We start from the raw sequence: 24,463 nt of genomic DNA, 5'->3' as shown, positions 1-24,463 counted from the left end.
TTACATGTCTGAGGATTTTGAGTGTAAGGTTATACTTCTTAAAGTACCAGTGTAACAAACTTGAAAACAAATGCATGAAATAGGACTTTCTGCCAAGCTGCATCACATTGCCTAATGTGATAAATGGCAAAGCAGCAGGCAACATAAGAAAGATTGTAAATAGCAAAATCTTCAGTCAGGGGCCTGAAGAGTTTAGATGAGTTTCATATTGTCTGCAATTCATCACTTATTTCAGGTAGGCCAGTGATCCATCACTTTGCTGCATATCAAAATCATCTGAGGAGCATTTTTAAATTAGAATCACAGGGCCCCACTACAGAGGTACTGAATTAGAATCTTCAGGAGTGCAGCAAGGATATTGGTGTTTCATAATCTCTCCAGGTAATTCTTAAGCAGGTAGCCTGATACTATTCCAGGGCCTGAACATGTACATCCCATACATTTGGGAACCATTAGGCTGGTGTGAACCTTATAACAAATAGTCAAAAAAGGATCTTCAGGTTAATTCAGCATACTTTGTGCCAAGCACTGTACTGAGCATTGAGGATGCAAAGGCACCGCTCTTACTGAATTCAGTCATTCAAAGAGATGTTGACATATTACATTCTAGCATGGTGGTACTGTGGTAGAAGGCCAAGTTCATGACTAGGGAGGAGGGAGTGGCCTTTGTACTTCTTTACCTCCAGATCCCTTCCTGTTATGGCTTTTGTGGCCTTGGAAGATCTTGGGGCCAGATTTGGACAGCTAAAACCAGGCAATATCCCCAAGTCAGCCCTCCAGTGGTCCTGGTTGATTTTCCACAAAATAAAGAACCCAGAATTGTCACTTTTTAAAGGCTATTTGGGAACACCCTATACTCTGTTCAGTCTAGTCTTTGCCAATCCTCTGCATAAATAGTCTAGGTATTGTGGAAGTTCCTAGGAATAGCCTCTGAGTCTATAGCACATAGCAGGAGGGAAGAGGTTGCCCATGCATGGCATGAGTGTGAGGCCGATGTCACAGTGGTGATTTCTAGAAGACTGTGAGGAAGGGACAGAATTAGTATATAGGGCAGCTTCTTTCTGAAGCTCTTTTGAGGGCATTAGTCATACCGCACTAATATGTAATCCAGTTACTTCATCTCTTTGCTTTACCCTAATGGCATTTGCCTTCTATGCTGCACTTCCTGATACTCTTTCTTGACCTATTCCCAACTTTGCAGGTTTGCCTTTTATAGCTGGTATCTGAGAGAATTCCACACAAAAAGGAGGCCTCATCTCTGAGCTGTACAGAAGCCTTTCACTAAGAGGCAAGAGTAGGTCAAACTCTGTTTTGACTCCAGCCCTCTTAACCTCAGTTTTTAGTCTCTTGGTCATTCTCTCTTGTGATGTAACAAAAGGTTACAGGTCCAAGGGTTGGCCCTTGGTCCAAGGGCCAAATCTCAGGTTGGTCCAAGATAAGGGCCAACCCGAGATTTGAGCTCATTTTGGTCATTTCATAGCCTCACCCCCAAAGGAAAAAATACAGGATATAGTAGATAAGAAGTCTTTGATGTGGTAGTTGTTTGTTTTGTTCTCCAGCTTTATAACCTACCTTGCAGTTTGGGAAAAGCTTGGGTTTTATCATCACCTTTTCTTACTAGGAAGCAGATACATCACAGTCCAGTGACATTTAGTGCTAACATTGTGCAGATTGGGGATGTGTGTGTGTGTGTGTGTGTGTGTGTGTGTGTGTGTGTGTTTCAACATCCATGTCTGCTATTCAGAATGTGTCATCTTGCCTGAATGAACTCAATGAGAAATCCTGTTTGAATTGTAAATCTATGTGTAGACCTCATGAAGAAAAAGAGGAAGAGAGAGTAATGGCTTATAGCTCCACAGAGCAGGATGAAATGCAGAAACAGTTTTTTTAATTTTATTTAGTTATTTTTCAAGTACAGTGTTCTATTTCTCCCATCCCAGCCCACCTCACCCCGTGCTCCTCACCTCCCTCCCATTTCCGCCCCCCTTAGTTCTTGTCCTTGTGTCCTTCATACTTGTTTCTCCAAATCCCTCTCCTTTTTTCCCTTTAAATTCCCTCCCCTCTCCCCTCTGGTCACTGTCCCCTTGTTCTCTATTTCAGTGTCTTTGTTTTTATTCTGCTTGCTTGTTTGTTTTGTTGTTTAGCTTCCTGTTAAAGGTGAGATCATATGGTATTTGTCTTTCAACACCTGGCCTATTTTACTCAGCATTATGCTTTCCAGTTTCATCCATGCTGTTGCAAAGGGTAGGAGCTCCTTCTTTCCTTCCGCTGCATAGAATTCCATTGTGTATATGTACCACAATTTTTTGATCCATTCATTTACTGATGGGCACCTAGGTTGCTTCCAACTCTTGGCTATTGTAAATTGTGCTGCTATGAACATTGGAGTGCATAGGTTCTTTGATATTGATGTTTTAGGATTCTTAGGATATAATCATAGCAGTGGAATTGCTGGGTCAAAAGGCAGGTCAATTTTTATTTTTCTGAGAAAATTCCATACTGTTTTCCATAATGGTTGTACCAATCTGCAATCCCACCAACAGTGAACTAGGGTCCCCTTTTCCCCACAACCTCTCCAATATTTGTTGTTCGTTGCTTTGTTTATGATAGCCATCCTGACTGGTATAAAGTGGTATCTCATTGTGGTTTTAATTTGCATCTCTCTGATGGCTAACGATATTGAGCACCTTTTCATGTGTCTCTGGATCCTCTGTATGTCCTCCTTGGAGAAGTGTCTGTTCAAGTCCTTTTCCCATTTTTTAATTGGGTTATTTGTCTTCTTAGTGTGGAGTTGTTTAAGTTCTTTGTATATTTTGGAGATTAAACCTTTGTCTGTGGTATCATTGGCAAATATATTTTCCCATAGAGTTGGTTGTCTTGCTAATTTAATACTGTTTTCTTTAGCCACGCAGAAGCTTTTAATTTTGATGAGATCCCATTTGTTTATTCTTTCCTTTATATTCCTTGCTCTAGGGGACATATCAGTAAAAATGTTGCTGCGTGAAATATCTGAGATTTTCCTGCCTATGTTCTCCTCTAGGACTTTAATGGTTTCACAGCTTATATTTAAGTCTTTTATCCACCTTGAATTTATTTTGCTGTATGGTATAAGTTGGTGCTCAAGTTTCATTTTTTCTACGTAGCTGTCCAGTTCTCCCAGCACCATTTGTTGAAGAAGCTATCTTTACTCCATTTTATGTTACTGCCCCCTTTGTCGAATATTAATTGACTGTAGAGAGTTGGGTTGATTTCTGGGCTCTCTGTTCTGTTCCATTGGTCTATGTGCCTGTTTTTATGCCAGTACCAGGCTGTTTTGATTACAGTAGCCTTGTAATACAGTTTGATATCAGGTATTGTGATCCCTCCTACTTTGTTCTTCTTTCTCAAAAGAGCAGCTGCTATTCAGGGTCATTTATGATTGCATATAAATTTTTGAAGTGTTTGTTCTATGTCTGTGAAGTATGCCATTGGTACTTTAATAGATATTGCATTGAATCTGTAAATTGCTTTGGGTAGTATTGACATTTTGATGATGTTAATTCTTCCAATCCATGAACACGATATATGTTACCATTTGTTTGTGTCTTCCTTGATTTCTTTCTTCAGTGTTGTGTAGTTTTCTGTATACAGGTCTTTTACCTCCTTGGTTAGGTTTATTCCCAGATATTTTATTTTTGTTTTTGCTATATCGATTGGGATTTTTTTCTTGATTTCTGCTTCTGTTGTTTTGTTGTTGGTATACAAAAATGCCTTTGACTTCTGGATATTGACTTTGTAACCTACTGTTTTGCCAAATTCATTAATTAGTTCAAGCAGTTTTTTGGTAGAGTCTATAGGATTTTCCATGTACACTATCATGTCATCTGCAAACAGTGACAATTTTGTTTCCTCCTTTCCGATTTGGGTGCCTTTTATTTCTTTTTCTTGCCTGATCGCTGTGGCTAAAACTTCCAATACTATATTGAATAGGAGTGGTGAGAGTGGACATCCTTGTCTTGTTCCTTATCTGACCAAAACCAGATAGAGACACAACAAAGAAAGAAAACTTCAGGCCAATATTGCTGATGAACATAGACACTAAAATCCTCAACAAAATATTGGCAAATCGCATCCAACAGTATATCAATAAGATCATCCACCATGACCAAGTGGGATTCATCCCAGGGATGCAAGGATGGTTCAGTTTCGCAAATCAGTAAATGTAATACATCACATAAACAAAAGCAAAGACAAAAAGCACATGATCATATCAATAGACGTGGAAAAAGCTTTTGATAAGGTACCCATTTATGATAAAAACACTCAGCAAAATGGGAATAGAGGGAGCATTCCTCAATATAATAAAGGCCATATATGAAAGACCTATAGCCGACATCATACTCACCGGGCAAAGACTAAAAGCTTTTCCACGTCTATTGATATGATTATGTGCTTTTTGTCTTTGCTTTTGTTTATGTGATGTATTACATTTACTGATTTGCGAAACTGAACCATCCTTGCAGCCCTGGGATGAATCCCACTTGGTCATGGTGGATGATCTTATTGATATATTGTTGGATGTGATTTGCCAATATTTTGTTGAGGATTTTAGCGTCTATATTCATCAGCAATATTGGCCTGAAGTTTTCTTTCTTTGTTGTGTCTCTATCTGGTTTTGGAATTAGGATGATGCTGGCTTCATAAAAAAAGAGAAACAAGAGTTTTTGACCCAAGGGAGGATATGGACCACTGCTGGGTTTACATCCTCATTTTCCTCTAGCCATTTACTCTGGCAATTCTGACCACTTGGTATATTTGGTTGTTAGGTTGTCACTGTTAAATAGCTTTCTATAAGATACTGGCATCTTTAAAGCCCACATAGTGATGCTGACAGCTATGACATATTTATAGAAATAAAGGAAGCTTGCCTTGTGACAAAATAGGGTATAATTTATGAATGGGGAGGGGTTATTCATACAAATCGGTCCTTTTTAAATTTTGGTCAAAGTTTGTTGCTGTTGTTTTTGGATGCGCTGTTGTTCTGTCTGTCTGCCTGTCTGTCTGTCTGTCTGTCTGTGTGATGGAAGTCTTCAGAAGGCCAGTCTTGAGGATTGTGGTGGGGTAGGATGTGGAGAGAGGGGACTAAAAAGGAATAAGGGCAGGGACTCTATCAAACAAAAGACAGGCCTGTTGGAGAGATTCCAGTCCACATGAAATGAGTGGCACATACTGTCACTATCCATGCTTCAAAGAGACCTGCTGAGTTACCCAGAGGATGACATGGGCATGCTGGTGGCAGACATACACATTACTGTTTCCAAGGCAGCAGCGACTGTGGCACTAGGAGTATGCATCATTAAAGCAGTGCAACACGCTGTTTTTTATGGATTTTCTTATGCAGAGAAAAGAGAACTGAAGTTAAAGGCAACAAAAAACAGCATTATCATTGTGTGTGAATACTACTCATTACATATGTTCAGATGGACTGAACTTCCAGTCAAGATAGAGGTATAGGTCAATGCGCTCACCTCCTCACACAACCACAGCAAAATTACAACTAAAGCATAGAACAACCATCACTCAGAACTGTCAAAATCAAGCTGAATGAAGTCCAACAACTAAGGAATTAAAGAAGCCATATTTATCCAGACGGGTAGGTGGCATGGAAGAGTGGAGACATAAAGGCACAGAACTGGCTGTTCCCAAACCCACGTGTGGTGGATATAAAACACAGGTATATCTCAGGAGCAAGGGATGCCCCATACTAGACCACTCAGCCCAGGGTTCCAGTACCAAGAAGATAATTTCTTGTACCTTCTGGCTGTAAAAACCAGTGGGGATTGGGTCAGCAGAAGAAACTGATACTCTTAGTCCTCTCCTCCTAAAGGGCCTCGCACCACACATGGACTTACTGAAACTCACTCTCTCTGGGCTCTAGCACCAGGGCAGCAGCTGGAAGGGCACCAGTGGCACACAGGGAGGAACTAAAGTGTCTGGCATTAGGTGAGAGCTAGGGGATAGTTTCCTCCCAGACAGAACTGCAGACGGCAGCCACTGTACCTTTTCTGAGTCCTCCCCTACACAGAACCACCATGCAGTGGCACCGTATCGGAGTCTTAGCCAAACTAGCTCACACTGTAAGCCCTGTCCTGATAATTACCTAAGGATCTGACCTATCCAACTTATGGGCCCACCCAAGGTGGTAACAGTGGCTTTTTCATATGAAGGTCTGGGCTAGGTGCAGACTTTAAACATTCCTAAAGCCACTCAAGCAACAGCTAAGCCAAGCCCCAGTACTTCTTGCTGAGAAACCTCAGGCCTGGAACTAGCAGCAGCCATCTGCAGATTGCTTTATAGCTATGCCAGGGGGCCCCAGAGAGAACACAGGTGGAAGCTGACCTTGGCCTATACCACTCAGGAAACCCTAGAGCATGTGCACCCAGGGGACAGTTACAAGTCACATTGGAGCACCACCCAAGTACCTCAGAAGGAGGTAGTTGCTGGCCAGGGGTCACAGCTAGTCCTACCAACTGTATGGACTTGGTAAATCCCTCCATTGACCTGCTGGCAGCAATCAAGACTCATCTACATGAGGAAGGAGTACTCAGCCCATATGGAGGGCACACCTGGAGTACCCATTTGAGGAGACAGGGGAGGCTGTGCCACTGGACCCTACAGAACACCTACTATATTAGGCCACTCTACCAAGACACGGAATCAAAGCAGCTCTACCTAGTATTATAGAAACAAACACAGGGAGGCTGCCAAAATGAGAAGACAAAGAAATATGGCCCAAATGAAAGAACAGAACAAAACTCCAGAAAAATAAATAAACTAAATGGAGATAAGCAACCTATCAGACCCAGAATTCTAAACATTGGTAATAAGGGTGTTCAAAGAACTTGGTGGTACTTCAACAGCCTAAAAAAGACCCAGGCAGAAATGAAGGATATACCAACTTAAATAAAGAAAAAATCGCAGGGAATCAACAGCAGAGTGGATGAAGTGAAGAATCAAATCAATGATTTCAAACATAAGGAAGAAAAAGACATCCGATCAGTACAGCAAGAAGAAAAAAAGAATCCAAAAAATAAAGGATAGTGAAAAGAGTCTCTGAGACAACTTCAAACATTCCAACATTTGCATTATAGGGGTGACAGAAGAAGAAGAAAAAAGCAAGAAATTTGAAACCTATTTGAAAAAACAATAAAAGAAAACTTCCCTAATTTGATGAAGGACATAGACATACAAGTCCAGGAAGCACAGAGTCCCAAAGAAGATGAACCTAAATAGGCCCACACAAAGACACATCATAATTAAAATGCCAAAGATTAAAGATAATGAGATAATCTTAAAAGCAGCTAGAGAAAAACAGATAAATAGCTACAAAGGAGTTCCCATAAGACTGTCAGCTGATTTCTCAAAACAAACTTTGCAGGTTAGAAGGGATTGGCAAGAAATATTCAAAGTTGTGAAATGCAGGGACCTACCACCAAGATTGCTCTACCCAGCAAAGCTCTCATTTAGAATCAAAGGGCAGATAAATTGCTTCCCAGACAAGAAAAACTAATGAAGTTCATCACCACTAAGCAATTATTATATGAAATGTTAAAGGGACCTATTTAAGAAAAAGATCAAAACTATGGACATCAAGATGGCAATAAGTATATAACTATCAACAAGTGAATCTGAAAAACAAAATAAACAAACAAGCAGAACAGAAAAAGAATCATAGATACAGAGAACATTGGGATGGTGTCCAGTGCAGAGGGTCTGGAGGAATTGGGGGGAAATGCAGGTATTAAGAAGTGCAAACTTTTTGTTATAGAATAGGCAGGGGGATGTTAAGAGCAAGTATAGGAAATGGAGTTGCCAAAGAACTTATATGCATGACCCATGGACATAAGCAAAGGAGGAATCGCTCGCTGGCTGGTGGGGGGTTGTGGGTGGTTTGGAGCTAAGGGGGTGGGATTGGGACAATTGTAATAGCATAATCAATTAAATACATACATACATACATACATACATACATATGTTCAGGTAGCCACTAGTCTTAGGGCTCCTCAGTTTTGCATCTGTTAGTCCCTTTTGTAATAGAAACTAGTCATTTCACTCCCAAGTTTACTGTTGAGGCTGATTCTGTTTAAAGAAGGAAATTACAGTGACCAGTGACCCGAGTTCTTTTTAAGGAATTCTGTTTTGACTGGTCAGTGCAACTTGGTAAGTTTTAAAAATTTGAAAGTTAGTTCCCAGAGGGGAATTCACTGTCTAGGAAGACTAGGTGAGGAAGGGGAGTGAGGGAGAGAGAGACAGAGAGAGAGAGAGACACACAGAGAGGCCAACCCAAGTCCCTTATTTAGACTTAGTGCTGGAACTTCCAGACAGGATCACAGTGGACAATGGAAATTCCCATTGCCAGGAAAGGGGTTTGGTCTCCTGAAGTTGGGAGGAGGTTTTCCACAAACCTTCCCTAAAGAGAGAATTTATCTCTTGACAGGTTTTTCCTTCTTATTGAGATAAGGATCCAGGAAGAAGAAAGTTTAGTTACTTCGTTGTAAAATTGCTCTAATTTGGGCTTGTCACCTTGAAGGTGAAGTTAAAGAATATTGCATCTGTCTGTGAAATCCTTCCTAAAAGAAGATTCCGCCACCATCAGATGAGTTTGTTTTGTGTCTGTTTCTTGTGGCTGAGCCTCAATCTGCCCCTAACCTTTGAACTGTCTCCTAGGGATCATACTCATTTTAGTCTTTGAACATAAGTCCATTGTGATAATGGTGCCATGGGGGATTCTCTTTAATGTTTCTATCTTTGACTTCACAGACAGGGGTCCCAAGACTCTCCTGCCTATTGGGTAAAGCAAAGTGAGTTTTTCAAGGACAGTTGAGTTTGGATTGGGGGAGGCAAGAGGTCTATGCAAATAATAAAAGAATGTAGTAATTGTTGCTTAAATAAAAACTCTACTACAAAAACAAAACCCAAGCAAAAAACTATAAATGCTATCATAAGGATCTCATCTTATATTTAACTTTTATGATTTATTATTAGCAGCTCTCTAGGGTTGTAGCATTACCCTGGCAAGAAAGGAGCATTATTAGCACCCAGAGGGGGTCCCAGCTGTCAAGATGAGTGGGTATGTTGTGCCTTTGCTTGTTCTCTCCCAACCTCCCTGCTCCTACCCGATGGACCATTTTCCTCAGTCCTCCTAAAAATCTCTACCCAAATCTTTAATTCATTATAAACCAGAAAGACGAGTAGCAGTCTAGACTATAATGAGAGGTCCTTGCTCTTGTTAGGCATATAAATCATAAAGTAAAAGTACCAAGAAAGAAGATGGAATGTCAATAACCAGCCTGGGGCTGGGGTGATGCCTGTGGGGCTCTTCTGGGTCCCTGGAATCACACTGAGAGAAGACAGAAGGAGGCCGTAAGTGTAGCCAGAGGACTCTTAACTGAAAATCATAATGTAATGTTATGGGTAATTCTATGGATGAATGGATCATAAGATTGACAGATGTAATAGCACAGACTCAGAGTGAGGATACACTTTGGACCATCACATGGCCACCATCTGCTGCCTCCTTTTCTTCACCACCCTATCTGGGCTGTGGCTGCTCTGTTCTAAGTTCCTGAGAAACTAGTGATAGATGTGGCATTTCAGCTCTCACCGTAATTAGTGGTACCAGCGACAGCTTTCTTATTTGTTCCCTAATGCAGGAAAGCAATACAGTTATTTCCCAGAATAATGGGTATGCTATTCATGGAATTATTATTCTTTAAATGTCTGAGTTTTCTTTTGTTCTGTCCCCTTTAACGTTTTATATAATGTGGTACTATGTATTATCCAACAGGTCAAGCCCCATTTGGCTAAGAGTGACAGTGACTGAGGAAGTAGGAATGGACTGTCCACCTATTAGAATGAGTATGATCTCCAATAGGAATCTCTTTACTGTGGACAGTCTACAGATGGCCTCATAACAGCTTTGAGTCTACAGATGACTGCTTTTCCCTGCAAGGGAGTGAAGAGCCCGTCACAACTTAGGTCTCTCTAAAGGATAATTTTAATTTTAACACCTAAGAAGGGATGATATGGTTGAGCCAGAATCCAAATTGGGGAAATCAGGCGTAACCCATAGATGGGAAAATCCAACTCAAAGCCTCTGGCCACTGAAGCTGAGCACTAGTGGCCACAGAGAAGGGCTGCAGGTAGGCATGGAGTTAGGGGGAGGGGTAGAGAGGATTCAGTGCAGAGACAAAGGCAGGGCTATGCAGGGAGAGAAGAGTGTGGCCTACAGCTTGTGTCCAGCCCCTGGTCTGAATCAGTATATAGTGTCTTTTTTCTACTTGTGTGTTTGTCTCTTAGTTCATCCAGCACAAAATCAACCCCTTTTTCATTCAGGTTGACTTCAATCAGGGCCAACTTTAAGTAATACATACTTAAGATCAAGGACTATGGGGCCAGATGTGCCTGGGTTCAAATTTTGGCTCTACCATTTACTAGCTTTGTGACCTTAGTTTCTTTATTTGTCAAATAGGATAATACTTGTAACTATCTTATAGGATACACACACACACAAACACACACATATATCTTTGAGAACATGAATTTTTCACTTGACAGAAACCAAATTTGACAATTCTTTGCACTGGTTGTTTGAGAGATTGCAAGCCTTTGTATCTTCAATAGCCCAGATGTGCTTAAAGCTATGAACACATACAGGCATTTTTGAAAGACACGGGCAGGCTATAAAAAATTCTCAGAATGAGTTGTATGCTAGCATTCTCTAAATTCCTATTTTCTGGTTGTAAAGAATACAACATCTGCAAACAACAGCTGGACAAATATTGAAAGATATAATTCCAGCTTCTTGCCATGTTGGCAAAAGCTGTTGGGAGAAAGAGTGATTCGCCTTGTGTATCAGTACCTTTTTATGGCTGGAAGAAAAGAAATCTGATGAGTCATTTTGTCAAGGCAAGGTTTCAGGAGAGCAGACCTAAGAAAACATTGTCAGGAACATCCTGGAGGCAATTGGATAGTATGCAACAATTTACTAAGAAGGCCTGGGTTTATAATAAGGCAAATTGACAGGCTTTACATTTATCTGGAAAATCTTAGCTGAGTTCCAAATATCTCCTTGCATTCTTGCCCTGCATTTCAGTAATTCAGCTTCATGCAAAGTGCTGGCCTGCCATCAGAGTCTGCTTGGAAAGGAAACAGGAAGGGCAATCCAAGAAGGAAGCAGGGAACCTGAGCCACTTGTGAAAAAGTGACTCTGGTGTTGAAAGTACTGGGCATTTCATCAGCTAGGTCAGAACTAGTAGAGTGCATGTCATTTGTCCAGCTTTCCTTGCTGCACTTAATAGAGTGAGTCTCTCATCTGATTACTCTTGCCCTTTTGGGACAGAGGTGAGACTAGGGCACACCAAGTGAGAAAACAGTTGATGAAGTAGCTACTGAGGACACCCCAAAAATGAGATATAGAGCAAGAAGAGGCCTCGGATCAAGAGACTGTGTGTGAGGCCAACCCCATGGCTCCCAAACTTTGCAGCAGGACTCTAGTTTCTGCTCTTGGCATGCTTCATCTTTACAGTGAAGGGGTCGGAGACTATGCAGCAGGTCCTTTCTAGCTCCAACCCTCTTTGTTAGAAATGGCTCTATAATCCTGGCCAGGAATCAAATATAGTAGAAGAGGAAGAAGTCATGGTGTAAGTAGACCACATTTGCCATTTCATGGTGCACACACATACATCAGCTATACACTCCCCAGTGGGAGAGGCTGTGGAACATTTCTGCTTTCACCCCTTGGGAACTGTATGAAACTGGGCTAATGCCCACTCAAAAGGGATTTCACACCTGGCCTGGAATTCACCCCTTTTGAGGCTCTATTGGGATGCTTCTTTCTGCTGCTTTGGGGGAAAAGATATATAATATATATTCATCAATACATCTTCTTCTTTTATGATTTGTTTGCTTCTTTTGCAAGCAAACAAATAAGCTCCTTTATGTCAGAGTCCAGCTGGCTCTTCCCCTGTGTCTGGTCTGTGGATGTGGTATGGAACTTGTTTGAGTCATGACCCTGCTAACTATCCCTTTGAATCATTTCTTCTGACGGCCCATTAAAGGTGCTCCATTCTTGGGCACGAAGGTGCAAAAAGGGAGTGAGGATCTGTGGCACAGCATGAATCTATTGCTTCTGAGCAGACTAAAACAAGATGTATAGATCTTTTTGCCTTATGACCAGAAGCATAGGACACTGTACGATGTGCCATTAGTCAAGTCTTCTGGCTTTTAGGTGATTGGTGGTGATAACAATGATGGTTTGAAGCCACTGACTTCTTTCTATAAAATTGAACCATCTATCTGATCAGACCTAATGAAATGCTAATCTGACCCTGGGAACTTGGAAGGCCAAGAGAGCTGAGGCCATTATCTGCCTTGGCTCTGGGTTCTGATTTGAAGCCAGCATGGTGGAAAAGAGCCAGTATCCAATTATCCTGATTCCCAGCAGCTCATATAATTTATTATGCTAAGAAATAGAGCCTCCTACTTCTGGCAAGTTGGTTTCTGCTGTTTGGCTACCAGAATTCCGTAGGATAGAATATTTGGGATAATGACCTCTGTTGTATAGTGATGCTCAATACTTTTGGTTCTTTACTGTAACATTATAATACCAATTATAATATCATGTGGCATCCAAAGATAAAGAGTTCTGAAGCCATATTCAACTTCTCCATACCTCCCCTCATCACTCTATTTGGAAGAGTCATGTTTTCAGGGGGTTAGAGAGAATTTTCACCAGGACTTCTTGTTGCACCACTTTTGTAATGAAACATTGCCCACTTTTGGTGGCTTCATTAACGTGGAAGCCTGCTTGGTATATGAGCCAAGCATTTCTTTCAAGTGAATTTGGGTTAAAAATGTTTGTCTGTAGTCAGCAGCTTGTCTGTATGGTTTGTCTTTGTACCAGAAGCTCTTGTTTCTCCCTCCTAATGGCATGCAAGACAAACCCAAATCACCACCAAGAGTCCTCTTTCCCTCCTCCTGCAGTCTTGAATTCTTAGTTCCTGTATCAGCTGTGTGCTGATGTTCTCAACCAGGGATGACCATTGAGGGCTTTCTTCACTCTCCAGGCTGGCCAGCATATTGGAAAAGCCAAAGGTCGAGGGTCCTGTGAGGACTTCACACAGAGGGTTTCCCAAGGCTTTCATTATAAGTTTATCTCAGTTGGCTTGGAAACTCTAGCTAGATTACCCCTGGGTGTTTAGGTTTAGACAGAAACTAGGTAGAATTCTCAGCATTTATGTAGATGGGACCTTGGCAGACCTAGGTATGACTTCTAGGTGATTTTAGTTGCTGCTGTGAGCCAGCTGTAAGCAATGAGAATGCTTCCATTGACGATTAGAATAGCTTCTGCCATTATGATGCCATTATATAGAACCTGAAGCAAGAATCTGTAAGAACACACATTTTATAGTTCCTTTAAAATGACATCAGTTTTTGGATCAGTGTTTGAAAGTGAAACAGTCTACTTCATTTTGTTTTTCCACCCAGCTGCTGTCAACAGTAGCTCAAGCTAGAATTGGAGGAATCACGTGTCATTCCTAATAGTGTGTGTGTTTTTCTCTCCCCAAACAAGATAAATTCATGTCCAGATGCTCCTTGAAACAATAGCAATATGGCAAGTTGCCTTACTCTGTCATACACATCTACACTTATCTATGCTCCCAATGGTTCTGTCCATCTATACATATAAATATAAATAGGCATATATTTCATAGATTTGGACAAGGGGTTCCCACTATCTCATCCCCATTACAGTATTATTAGGGATTTTGGTTGGGGGTGTACATGTGTGTGTAAGTTCAAAGTATTCACATACATGTACTATCTTTTAAAAACAACCAACACAGCCTGACTGTGTTTGGCACCGTATATACATTACCTTATTACATCACCTCAGCATCCCTGTGAGGTCAGGAGGGTCTTGTTCATTTACAGATGTGGAAAACCAACTCTGAGAGTCTCCTGAGAATTCAGTTACTAAGAGCCAGAGCTGGAAATTGGACCCAGGCCTCTCTGACTCCAGATCCTGACTTCTTAGCCGTTACTCACTCCCGACTGTTTAATTCTCACAACAATCCAAACACAAGAATTCAGTGTTACTGTAATCCCCATGAACTCACTCACCTTTCATACCAGTAAAGTTCTGACTGGCAGGTAAAACCAATTAGTGAGGAGTGGCATCAGGCCACCTGACCACCAATTGGACCATTAGGGAAGGTTACTGTATTTTAAACCATAAAGAGAAACATTTCTTCCCTCAAAAATAGTAACCATATAATTTATTTGGTAAGGGCTGTTGATATAAGTTTATTAAGAATAATAGCACACAACAGTGCAAAATGTTTGCTCCATGTAGGCCACTATTATGTTTTATATATGTTAATGTATTTTATCTTTCCAACAGCCTTATGAGGAGGGTTCTGTTTTTCCCCATTTTACAGATAAGGAAACAGAAGCACTAGAGGTTAAATAAATTGGCCTGCCAAGATTACACAGCTAGTAAGCGGTACAGCTGAGATTCAATGTCAACAGTCTGGCCCGGAGTCCTCAGCCTTCGTCACTCTCTTTCATTGGTTGCTTTAGCTGTGAAGTTGCCCTTTATTTTCCCTTGAGTATTTTTGCTAATGAGAGAACATTGTTTCAAGCAAGGGGGGTGGTGCCTAAATTATTATACTCTTGGCCCAAACGTCTGCATTCCCCACAGCTATGTCAAATGAAAGAGACTTTAGCAATCAGTTTTACTGATGTTTAGGGCTCATTTTTAGAACAGTAGCTAACAAAATAAAAGTTTAGCAACACTTTGATGCCTTTTTCAAAAATTCTTAACCACTACTAAATAGGTTCTAGAATATTCTCTCACCTGATGCATAGTCACTGATTAGATTAATCCTCTGTAATTCACCCATCTCTTACCTTGGTGACCAGGGCACCTTCCTCAGGTGTGCCTGTATTGGCCCTGGGCCTGCTGCACATCTGCCCTCTCTCTTCCTCAGCTGCCAGTGTCTTTATAACCATTCAACAAGAAAGTATTTTCAATTAGCCCGTGGAGAAATCGGGTTCATGTTCTGCTCTCAGTTCCCACCTGCGCGAGCACATTAGAATCTAAAAAGAACACCAGTAAAATCAAACTGCTGCAAGAAGTTGCTGGCTCAAGTGAAATCTATGAGCTCCTTTTTGAAGTCAGGATAATTTTTCCCCGTTGCTTTGCCTTCGTAAGATTCCCTCCCATTCTAAGTGCTTTACCATCTTTTACAAACTGAGATGTTAATTCTCCTTTCTTGAGCAAATAAGACTCTATATACCTTGCTTCTGGTAGGAAGCTGAGAGTTACAAAACTTCTGTCAACAGCTGAATCTGTTTGCTAATAAACAAGTTGGCTATCTTTCAGAACATAGTATCAATTTTTTTTTTAAATCTCTAAACAGAAAACATATATTAAAACATATAAATCTACCCCAGGGTTATTTTACTTTTTAAACAAGACAAGGAAAGGGGGATCATTCCATTCTCAGGAACTTGTTTATGCCTGTTCATAAGCGACAAAATAGTGTGGGGAGGCGAGTGCACCTCTGGTCTCCATTCAGCCTGGGTTTGAATCTTGACTCCACCATTACCATTAATTTTGGCTCTGAGCCTCTATTTCCCCACCTGTAAAAGGGATGTTATAATGCTCTGATTATCAGTGAGCAGAGGCCAGTTATAGTTAACCGGGGTAGAAATGATGGCAACAACTTGATTGTAAGATTTCGGTACACTCTGCTCTTTCTAGCCCATAGTTTGGAAAGAGAGCAAATGGTAACTAATAGATAATAATGAGCTTAGTGGGCAGCCAACAGAAGGTTACTGGTCATGGAGGATAGGGGAAAAGCTAATGCATTAGAATTAAATGACTTTTAATCTCACTTTACTACACATTAGCTGAGTTACCCTGGGCAAGTTATTTCATTTATGTGAGCATTAATATCCTCTTTGGCAGAATAGAAACAATATCAGCCTTATCATATTTCAGAGCTGTTGTGAACATCAGAGTAAATAAGCAAGTGTCTTTGTAAACCAGAGAGTGTGGGGTGGCTGCTGGAGGCCTTGGGGGATGAGTTCTTACTGATGGGCAGTGAAAACACTAAGTGGAGAGGCTCTGGGCCCCACCTCAGGTACCACCCAGGGCTAAACACCTAGGTTTGTAAGATGCATCTTTGAACACATCCAAGATGAGGTAGATAATGTACAGTGTTGATGCAAACTAGGAGATGAGATACTTTTCTGGGAGAAGAGTTTTCATAAGTTTCTGTAGCCGATAAGTTATACCTGGTTAAGAAATTTTATTTATACATGCAACTGAAGAAAGGTACAAGTTAAGAATTTTATTGGAAACAATGAAAGAACTAATGGAGTAAAAAGGGAAGTAGAGGAAAGGAGTTTGTAATTTGGAGCTGGAGTTCCACTTACCATTATTAAACCTAATAACTCAAGGTTTTGCATTAGGGGAAGAATAACCAACCATTGTGCTATATGGAAAACATCCAAGCATTGATTTTCAGAGTCTGGGGTTCATCTGGCCCAGCTTTAACTCTGCCGTTTTGAAAGAGGAATCTCACTATCTTTTCCATATGTGCAAAAGGTCAGAGTCTTTAAATGGATTTCTGTTCTTTAAAAAAGATCTGTGATGACAAATGTGTGCATGGGGTCTGGTTAAGGGGGAAATCCCTTTGAAATTCTCCTTTCTCATTTCTCTCCACAGCCCAGAGATAGTTACTGGCCACAGATGGGTATGAAAACTCTTCAGCCTTGCCATGTTCTCCCGCCCCCTGAGAGTCATGTTCTGTTTGAAAAGAGCTGAGTAAATGAAGACTGTTTTTTGACTTGGAATAAGAATATCCTTCTAAAGCAGTAATGGTTCTGTGAGAGTAACAGGATCCATATGTGAACTGGCTGCCAATGCTCAGCACTAGGGCTTATGAACTTTGCTGGCAGAAACATGCCTCTAATTCTCAAAGAACACCCCCAGTGAGCCCCAGAAAGGACGATCACTTAGATGACAGATGGCCTAGGCACAGCTCCTAGGTTTCAAAGACCTCTGTACCTTGGAATGTGAGCCACAGAAAGGGGTAGAACAGGTCTTGATTGGCCTTAAGATGATGACACTGTGATGTAGCTCACTCTGTGAGACACTGGGCTCCCCAAAATACGACGGGCCCTATCAGTTCTGGGCTCACTCTGGCCTATTCGGATATGGTGAGCTTGAGGGCCAGTTGCTCCTTTGGTTGGCCAGATTGTTTGTTAACCCAAATGGAGACATTTTACACTGTATTTGCAGAAGCAGCGTTGCAGAATGGGAAGAACACTTAGTTGGAAGCCAGGTGGCCTGGGCTCTGAGGCCATCCTGGCTCTAACTAGAAGTGACCTTAAGGAAGTGACTTTACCTCAGTTTTCTCATCTGGAAAATGAGGAGGGTGGATCAAGGTGATGGCTGAGATGCCTTCCAGCCCCATCAGTATAGAACTGAGTGGCACCTAACTCCATCAGGAGACAAGTGATGGGAGAAGCAGCCCCAGCCAGTCTTACTTCAGCCATGGATGCAGTGGCCCTCATCTGACACTATATTTCATTGCTCTCAGGAAGAATCCAGTCCTGAGCCCCAAATGTGTAATAAGCAGCTAATCAAGTGAGGGAGAGACCAGCTTCCCCTTGTTACTATGTTTCTTCCAAACCAGTATTTGGAGGTCTCTGGGTTCCCATCTCTTATTCAGGCCATGGAGTGCTCAGCATCCTCTTCCTGCCTGGACCTTGTGCCTGATTCCTCTCCCTTATCCTGTCTCCTTCCCTCTTTGATTCCTGTCTCCCCCAAGCCATCTCTTTCCCTCTCCTGCCTCTGCTTAGGGTTCTCCATGGTCTGCTTTGTCTGTTTGTAGGGTGGTTAGGAAGGCTATAGCCCCAATAGCTGAGGTGCCCCATTCCACCCCTTCATAAGCCCCACTCGGGCCTTTTGATCCATCTGTTCTGCTGCGCACAACTGTTGCCCCTTCATCAAAGGAGTGCAGACTGAGACCTGAGCAGCCCTGCCTCCACGTCAGTCACCATGGCAACCGGCATTCCCTCTGTTCTGCTGGGAAGAGAAAATGGCTGTTCCAAAGCAAGGCTCACTGAGTCTCTATTACCCGGCCTGTTTTCTCCAGGCCCCTCTCTCCTGTCAGCTTTACAAAGCTACATGCATTGAACCAAATGTCTGTTAGCCTTTAGCTCTCTGATTTACTTTACCTAAGAGGACAAGAGGACAAATGAAGTTGAATCCAAATGAATGAAAGCATCGTTTTTCTGCCCTAAAACTGTATTTTCCTGAGGAATGGTTGTGTATTCTGAGCAGATAAACAAGGAATTGAATGAACACAGGAATCTGTGAGATCCAATGCACTGTATTTTGTCTTATCAGCAGAGTGGAATGACAGAGCGTGTGGATATTCAAATACAAGTTCAGTGCAAGTAGCCAAGGGACAGGGAATTTCCACAGGGCATAGACCACAGCATCCTAGAGGGTGTCTGACTAATTGTGGTGATGATATTCAGTGCTGGCTCCTGCTACGGAAAGAGATGTGTTGTTTCTCTAGTCATGGGGGAAGGGGAGCACATGGCATCCCCTGCATCCAAATCTATTTGGATCATCACATGGAATCCTTCTCCACAGTATTTAGCCTGGTGGAATGGCTGGTTGGCAGGACACCCTGTGCAGCGTCCTGGAGTATCAGGCTTCCCTCTTAACACAGTGATGGGGACACTTCAGATTAATTTCCAAAAACAACTGGTTGGGCTGATATTTCTACGACTCTCAGAAGTGCTGCATATTGGAGTAGGACCTCAGCCTTCTCAAGGGGTCAGAAACGTTTAGTGCAGAGGTCTTCCCAGATCTCCCAGGGGACCCTGCACTGATAGAGGAGAGCAGCTCCACAGGGAGTGGTCTGACCATGCACACTCCTGGATTTGACACAAGGACCATGAATTCTTCAGTGGTGACCAGTTCTTAAAACCCAAACAACCTCCGTGTGTGTTTGCTCTTAAAGTGAGGGGGAGACCCCACTTTTAAATGAAAGCTCTTGGTTTCATTCTCAAGAATTTGAACATGTGTTTAAACTGGACTTTGTCTTTTTCAGTGTCTCTGCAGGTGGATATTGTACCTAGCCAAGGGGAAATCAGCGTTGGAGAGTCCAAATTCTTCTTATGCCAAGGCAAGTATCCCCGGCTGCACTGCATTTCAGGCCCCACACTCCAGCAGAGGAGTAGCCAAAGGCGTTGCTTTCTGCAGGGCCAACAGTGCGACTTGAGAGCAAGTGAAGCTCCCAGACCCTCTTCCTTCTTTCCTCTCTCGAAGTGAAATGTGTCATCTGAACTTCTTGGTGGTGGAGGAGCTCTAGGGATGTTCTTGGGAAAGTCAGCGCAAGTCCCAGAATAGTGAGTCGTCTCCCACCCCTGCTCTGTGCACAGCCAGAGTTCTATAAATGACAATGAAATGGTCATTCCCCCAGAAATGGTGCTTTCCCCCAGAATGTGGAAATCCAAGCTCAGAAACTTTCCTGAGAGAAAACTGAGTAGTTGTATTTCTTTTCTATGAGGATATGTGTTCTGGGTTTCCAGGTCTATTGTGAATTCCAATACTCTGTCCCATTGTCCCAACCAGAACTCTAGGATTTGTCGGACTTCATGTCCTTGTTTTTTCTTGAGAAATTATGCCCCATTTCCACAGCTTAGATAATTACTGGGAAATGTCCTACAGAGGGTAAGACCTCAAATCAGGCTTCAAATTTTCTGTAAGCGACGTGACTAGAATTCGGAATATGGGAGAACCAGGAAGGAACTAAGCTCGATATATACTGAGACGTTTATCAAGCAACTTTGATCAGGGAGGAACCTTGAAATGCTATCATGAGTTGTGTTGGATAAAGTGGCCCGTAGCCACCAGATGTGTTCACCCCAGCTTTTCCTTCATTACAGCAATTTAAGTGATCTGGAGATGCAGCCATGGAGCCCACAGCACGTCTTGCAAATAGCAATATTTATTAACAACACGATGGGCCCTGAAAGGAAGACTGCTTCATTTCCATCCTAAGCATCTGTGCAGGGTTGGGTGGTATAAGCCAGAGAAGGCACCGTGCAGAGAGGCAGGACAAAGCCACATCACTGGACCCAAGAGCCCTTGTTTCAGCTCAGTGTCTGGGGCAGCTAAGCAGCAGCATCTGCCCCTCCAAGGTGCCTGAGGAAGGGACACATGGGTGATTCTGGTTATATTCTTCCCAGCATCTATGGAGATGAATTTCTCAGTCTGTGCCAGGGGGTGCTGGAATGGCAGTCATGCCAGTTTGTGCAGGCAGATACACAAATTAAATGATTTGAAGTCTGTACTCCTAGACTAGCCAGTGTCTCATCTTCCACTTAGGAACCCATAATCTAAGCCTTCGAACACAAGCTAGTCAGTTGGCTCAAACCAGCTAAGCACTTGAGCTCAAATCCTAGATATATTAACCCCCTTTGCCCTCACCCATCCGTATTCTGTGAAGCTGTTCACTCCTAGGTGAGTGGTTGGCACACATTAGGTCCTCAACAAATATCTCTTCTTTTCCCTCACTATGGATAAGACCACCATGAGAAATACTGGCACAAGTAGTTGTTGAGTTCTTTTCACATACCATAAGTGGTGTTATGTTTATAACAAATACAGAAGCCAGAGTGACATTCTAAGGTAAATGGTCACCCCTTCCTGATCATCAGCCCAATGATGTCTTGTTCAATAGCTTTTACTGAGTACCCACTGTCACCCTAGTGGAGACTTTGTCATTTTATCTTCTGTGCTTTGAAAATAATCTCTTCCTCTTTAGTGGCAGGGGATGCCAAAGATAAAGATATCTCCTGGTTCTCCCCCAATGGAGAAAAGCTCACCCCGAACCAGCAGCGGATCTCAGTGGTATGGAATGATGACTCTTCTTCCACCCTCACCATCTACAATGCCAACATTGACGATGCCGGCATTTACAAGTGTGTGGTCACTGGCGAGGATGGCAGTGAGTCGGAGGCCACGGTCAACGTGAAGATCTTCCGTAAGAACCTCCTCCTTCTCCTTCTATATCCCTGTCCCCTCCTTTGGCAAGGAAGACACGTGGGCAGCAGACAGAGTGGGATGGCAATAGAGGAACAGCTGAGAGCTTGACAGGGCTTCTTTCATTCTTTCCTCACCCTAAGTCTTTTCTGAATTGAGCTAAGAGCTCCAGTATGCTATTAAATGATCCTTGGCCAACTCAACTCACAACCTGGGTCCACGTTGGTCAAAGCAACTTCCCACTGGCCCCTATTCTCCAAATTCAAACTACACAGTTTCCAGAAAGCTTTTATAGGTGCCCCTATCCCTTCCTCGAGTGTTGACTGACCATTGTCTAGTTCAGGGTCCCCCCTTATTTCACTCTCCTTGATGGTAAGGGAGTCCAAAGGCTCCGTGGGGAGTGGACAATGGGTATTATTTGAATACTCTCTGCCACTCAGAACAGGCTGTTCCAACTGCCACTGAAAGCTGGTCTGACAAAGGCATCTCATTACCTTTTTATCATGCATCTGTCCCAATGGCTAGTGGTGGGTGACAATTAATGGAACAGTATTGATTGCCACATTATTGATTGCCATTATTGGTTTTTTTTCTGTTCTATTCTTTAAAATTCTCTCTGCTGTAGGAAAGTTGGGGGTTGGAGTACCAGACAGAGTGAGAGACAGAGAAAGGATTGATGACTTCTACTGTTCATGGTAGAATAGGGGTTTTGCCATTTCATTCTACCTCTGCATTGTATCTTAGTGGCACCGTCCCACATAGCAAAGGACCCTCGGTAAAGATAGCCCTTTACCTCCATGGATGTTTTATACGCAAATTGTGATAAATTTGGCACTCAGTGAATAGATGTTAATTGCCAAACTTTGATGATATATTTCCCTACTTGGGCCAGCCACTCTACCTGGCATCTTTGACTGAGTTCTCGATGGGATCCTCTCTTGTACCACTATATGTATTGACTAAGAGTTGTCTGCAACTCGAACCCAGGCAACATGGCTCCAGTGAAAAGGGATCTTTGTGGGAGGACCAGCCGTTTTTCCTCACTCTTCTCTTGCTCATTTTCCAGAGAAGCTCATGTTCAAGAATGCACCGACCCCACAGGAGTTCAGGGAGGGGGAGGATGCCGTGATCGTGTGTGATGTGGTCAGCTCCCTACCCCCAACCATCATCTGGAAACACAAAGGTCGAGATGTCATCCTGAAAAAAGATGGTGAGACCTGAATTCCCTGACAGCTGTTTTTTCTCCTGGGCCACCAGGTCCTCTAGAGTTTCCACCTCTGCAAGCCTCTGAGACATTCCAATCCAAACTCAGATTCCTGTGTCCCAGAATCACATGTAGTTTCCAGGTCCTGAAAGGGTATATGTCTGTAGTTTGTATATTCAGGAACTTGACTTTCTCTCCAAAGAAAAAGATAGATTTATAATAAACTTTTGCTTTTGGCTCTATGTCGGAGCCAGGGACACTTTTCTTATTTCAGCTTGAAGCCCCACCCCATAAGACTGAAGCTAGGAAAAAGGAAAGGCTCAGTGACCTACCTACAGATACAAGTTCTCTAACTGATCCTTGGATAAACCTACCTCTTGTCTCTTCTAGTCCGATTCATAGTCCTGTCCAACAACTACCTGCAGATTCGGAACATCAAAAAAACTGATGAGGGCACTTACCGCTGTGAAGGCAGGATCCTGGCACGGGGGGAGATCAACTTCAAGGACATTCAGGTCATTGTGAATGGTGAGGAGATGTGTTCTTCCTACTCTCTACATCCCTACAACCTTGGTTCCCCCAAATCATTCTCTTTAACCTCCTCTTTGCTCTATAAAATATAGACCCATGAACCTCAGTTGAATGTCCCCTACCTCCTATTGACTCTAGCTTAGTTCCTTTTTTTTTTGTAAATCTACTTGCCTTTTGGGTCTCCCTTAACTATGAGGACTTTTAGTGTAAACCTTGAAGGTCCTTCATTGTCTTGAAACACTAGAAACTTTCTCTGTGCTTAATAATGAATTCTCATTCATCCTTTGTTGTCCTTGATGTTACTGTAATTCTGAAGTTAGTCCCTTGGTTCAATATTCAAAGAAAATACTATAATCAATTCAGGCCTTGGAATAGTCAGAATTATGGTCCATGGACTTATTAGTTTTAATTTGCAATGTCAAATAAACACATCCGTGGAATCGATCTGACATTTACAAGATGTTTACTGGAAATTATAATGTCAGTACTGAGAAAATAAGTAAATCATGGTCATATTGTTTTGGATTGATATATGTTTTTGCCAAACTCTCCCCCTCTCATTCCTTCAGTAAAACAGTTTGTGCACAGGGTTGTTTATGACATCCCCAGAGAAATGTCACTCTTTGGTGAGCTGGTGCATTTCAAATTGGTGTTAACCATTTAATCACCAGGACCAGGGCTTTCAACTTTGAACATTAAGTTCAACCAACCATGGTAGTTGTGAGTATGCATTGATTGAGAAAATATGTAATGGTAAATAGCTACTCAAAACTGACTACCATTTTAAAATGGATAAAATGCATTAATATAGCTTCTAAAGTGATATTACTGAAAATCAATATTATTATATAGGGGTGGGCAGCAGTAGCTTAATAATGACAATAAATGCAATAATTAATAAATAATGTTATAAGAATAAACTGTTTTGCATATTCATACCACCTATAAACCTACTTCTGCCCAACTCTGTATATTATTATAAAACACTAATGCATATTTATTCAGTTTACAATAATTATTTAGTACCTGCATGAATTTAGATTTCTTACACTAACTCTAGCTGCCAGAACTCTTGACCCCCAGTCTATGACCCCTTGACCTAGGGTTCCCTAGAAGTGCTTCTTCACCAGGCCACTGAGTTTTCACAACATCCCTGACAGTCCTTCTATCCTTCAGTACCACCCACCGTCAAGGCCAGGCAAAGCATAGTGAATGCCACCGCCAACCTCGGCCAGTCCGTCACCCTGGTGTGCGATGCTGAAGGCTTCCCAGAGCCCACCATGAGCTGGACAAAGTAAGACACTGGCTCCTGCCTTTTATCAGGGACTAGCAGAGAAGGGGCAGCATAAGGGTCTGCTCTGTGTTAGCATTGAGCAGAATGGGAATGGGAATAGACTGCCTGTAAGTGTTATTAACTCCCGGTGCAGAATGGATGGATCTCCTGTCCTGTGCATTAGATTCCTTCATCTTCAGTTTGTGGGGCAGAGAGGTGTGGCCTTGGAGGCCCTGTTGCTATGTCTGTGGGTGCAATGTGCAGCCCTAGGACAGAATCAGAGGTTTGGATGGAGGAATCAAAGGTACACGTGGAAATACAATTTGGTGTCCTAACC

General features: G+C 42.3%; 1 protein-coding gene across 13 annotated transcripts in view; it reads left to right on the top strand.

Moving 5' to 3' along the window:
• Positions 1–24,463, top strand: part of NCAM1 (neural cell adhesion molecule 1) — a 345,984-nt gene that overhangs the window by 262,198 nt on the left and 59,323 nt on the right. For all 13 annotated transcript variants that reach the window (XM_053670452.1, XM_037163188.2, XM_053670453.1 and 10 more), the window contains exons 2-6: positions 19,182–19,256; positions 20,901–21,119; positions 22,185–22,328; positions 22,713–22,850; positions 24,030–24,147. In XM_053670452.1, the coding sequence (XP_053526427.1) occupies positions 19,182–19,256; positions 20,901–21,119; positions 22,185–22,328; positions 22,713–22,850; positions 24,030–24,147 (694 nt within the window). The remainder of the gene's footprint in view (positions 1–19,181; positions 19,257–20,900; positions 21,120–22,184; positions 22,329–22,712; positions 22,851–24,029; positions 24,148–24,463) is intronic.

Source organism: Artibeus jamaicensis, unplaced genomic scaffold (genome assembly GCF_021234435.1).
Source record: "Artibeus jamaicensis isolate MK-2021 breed Jamaican fruit bat unplaced genomic scaffold, CSHL_Jam_final contig_585, whole genome shotgun sequence".
Classification (NCBI taxonomy): domain Eukaryota; kingdom Metazoa; phylum Chordata; class Mammalia; order Chiroptera; family Phyllostomidae; genus Artibeus; species Artibeus jamaicensis.
Note: the sequence above shows the minus strand (reverse complement) of the source record. Positions and strands in the feature narration are given on the sequence as shown.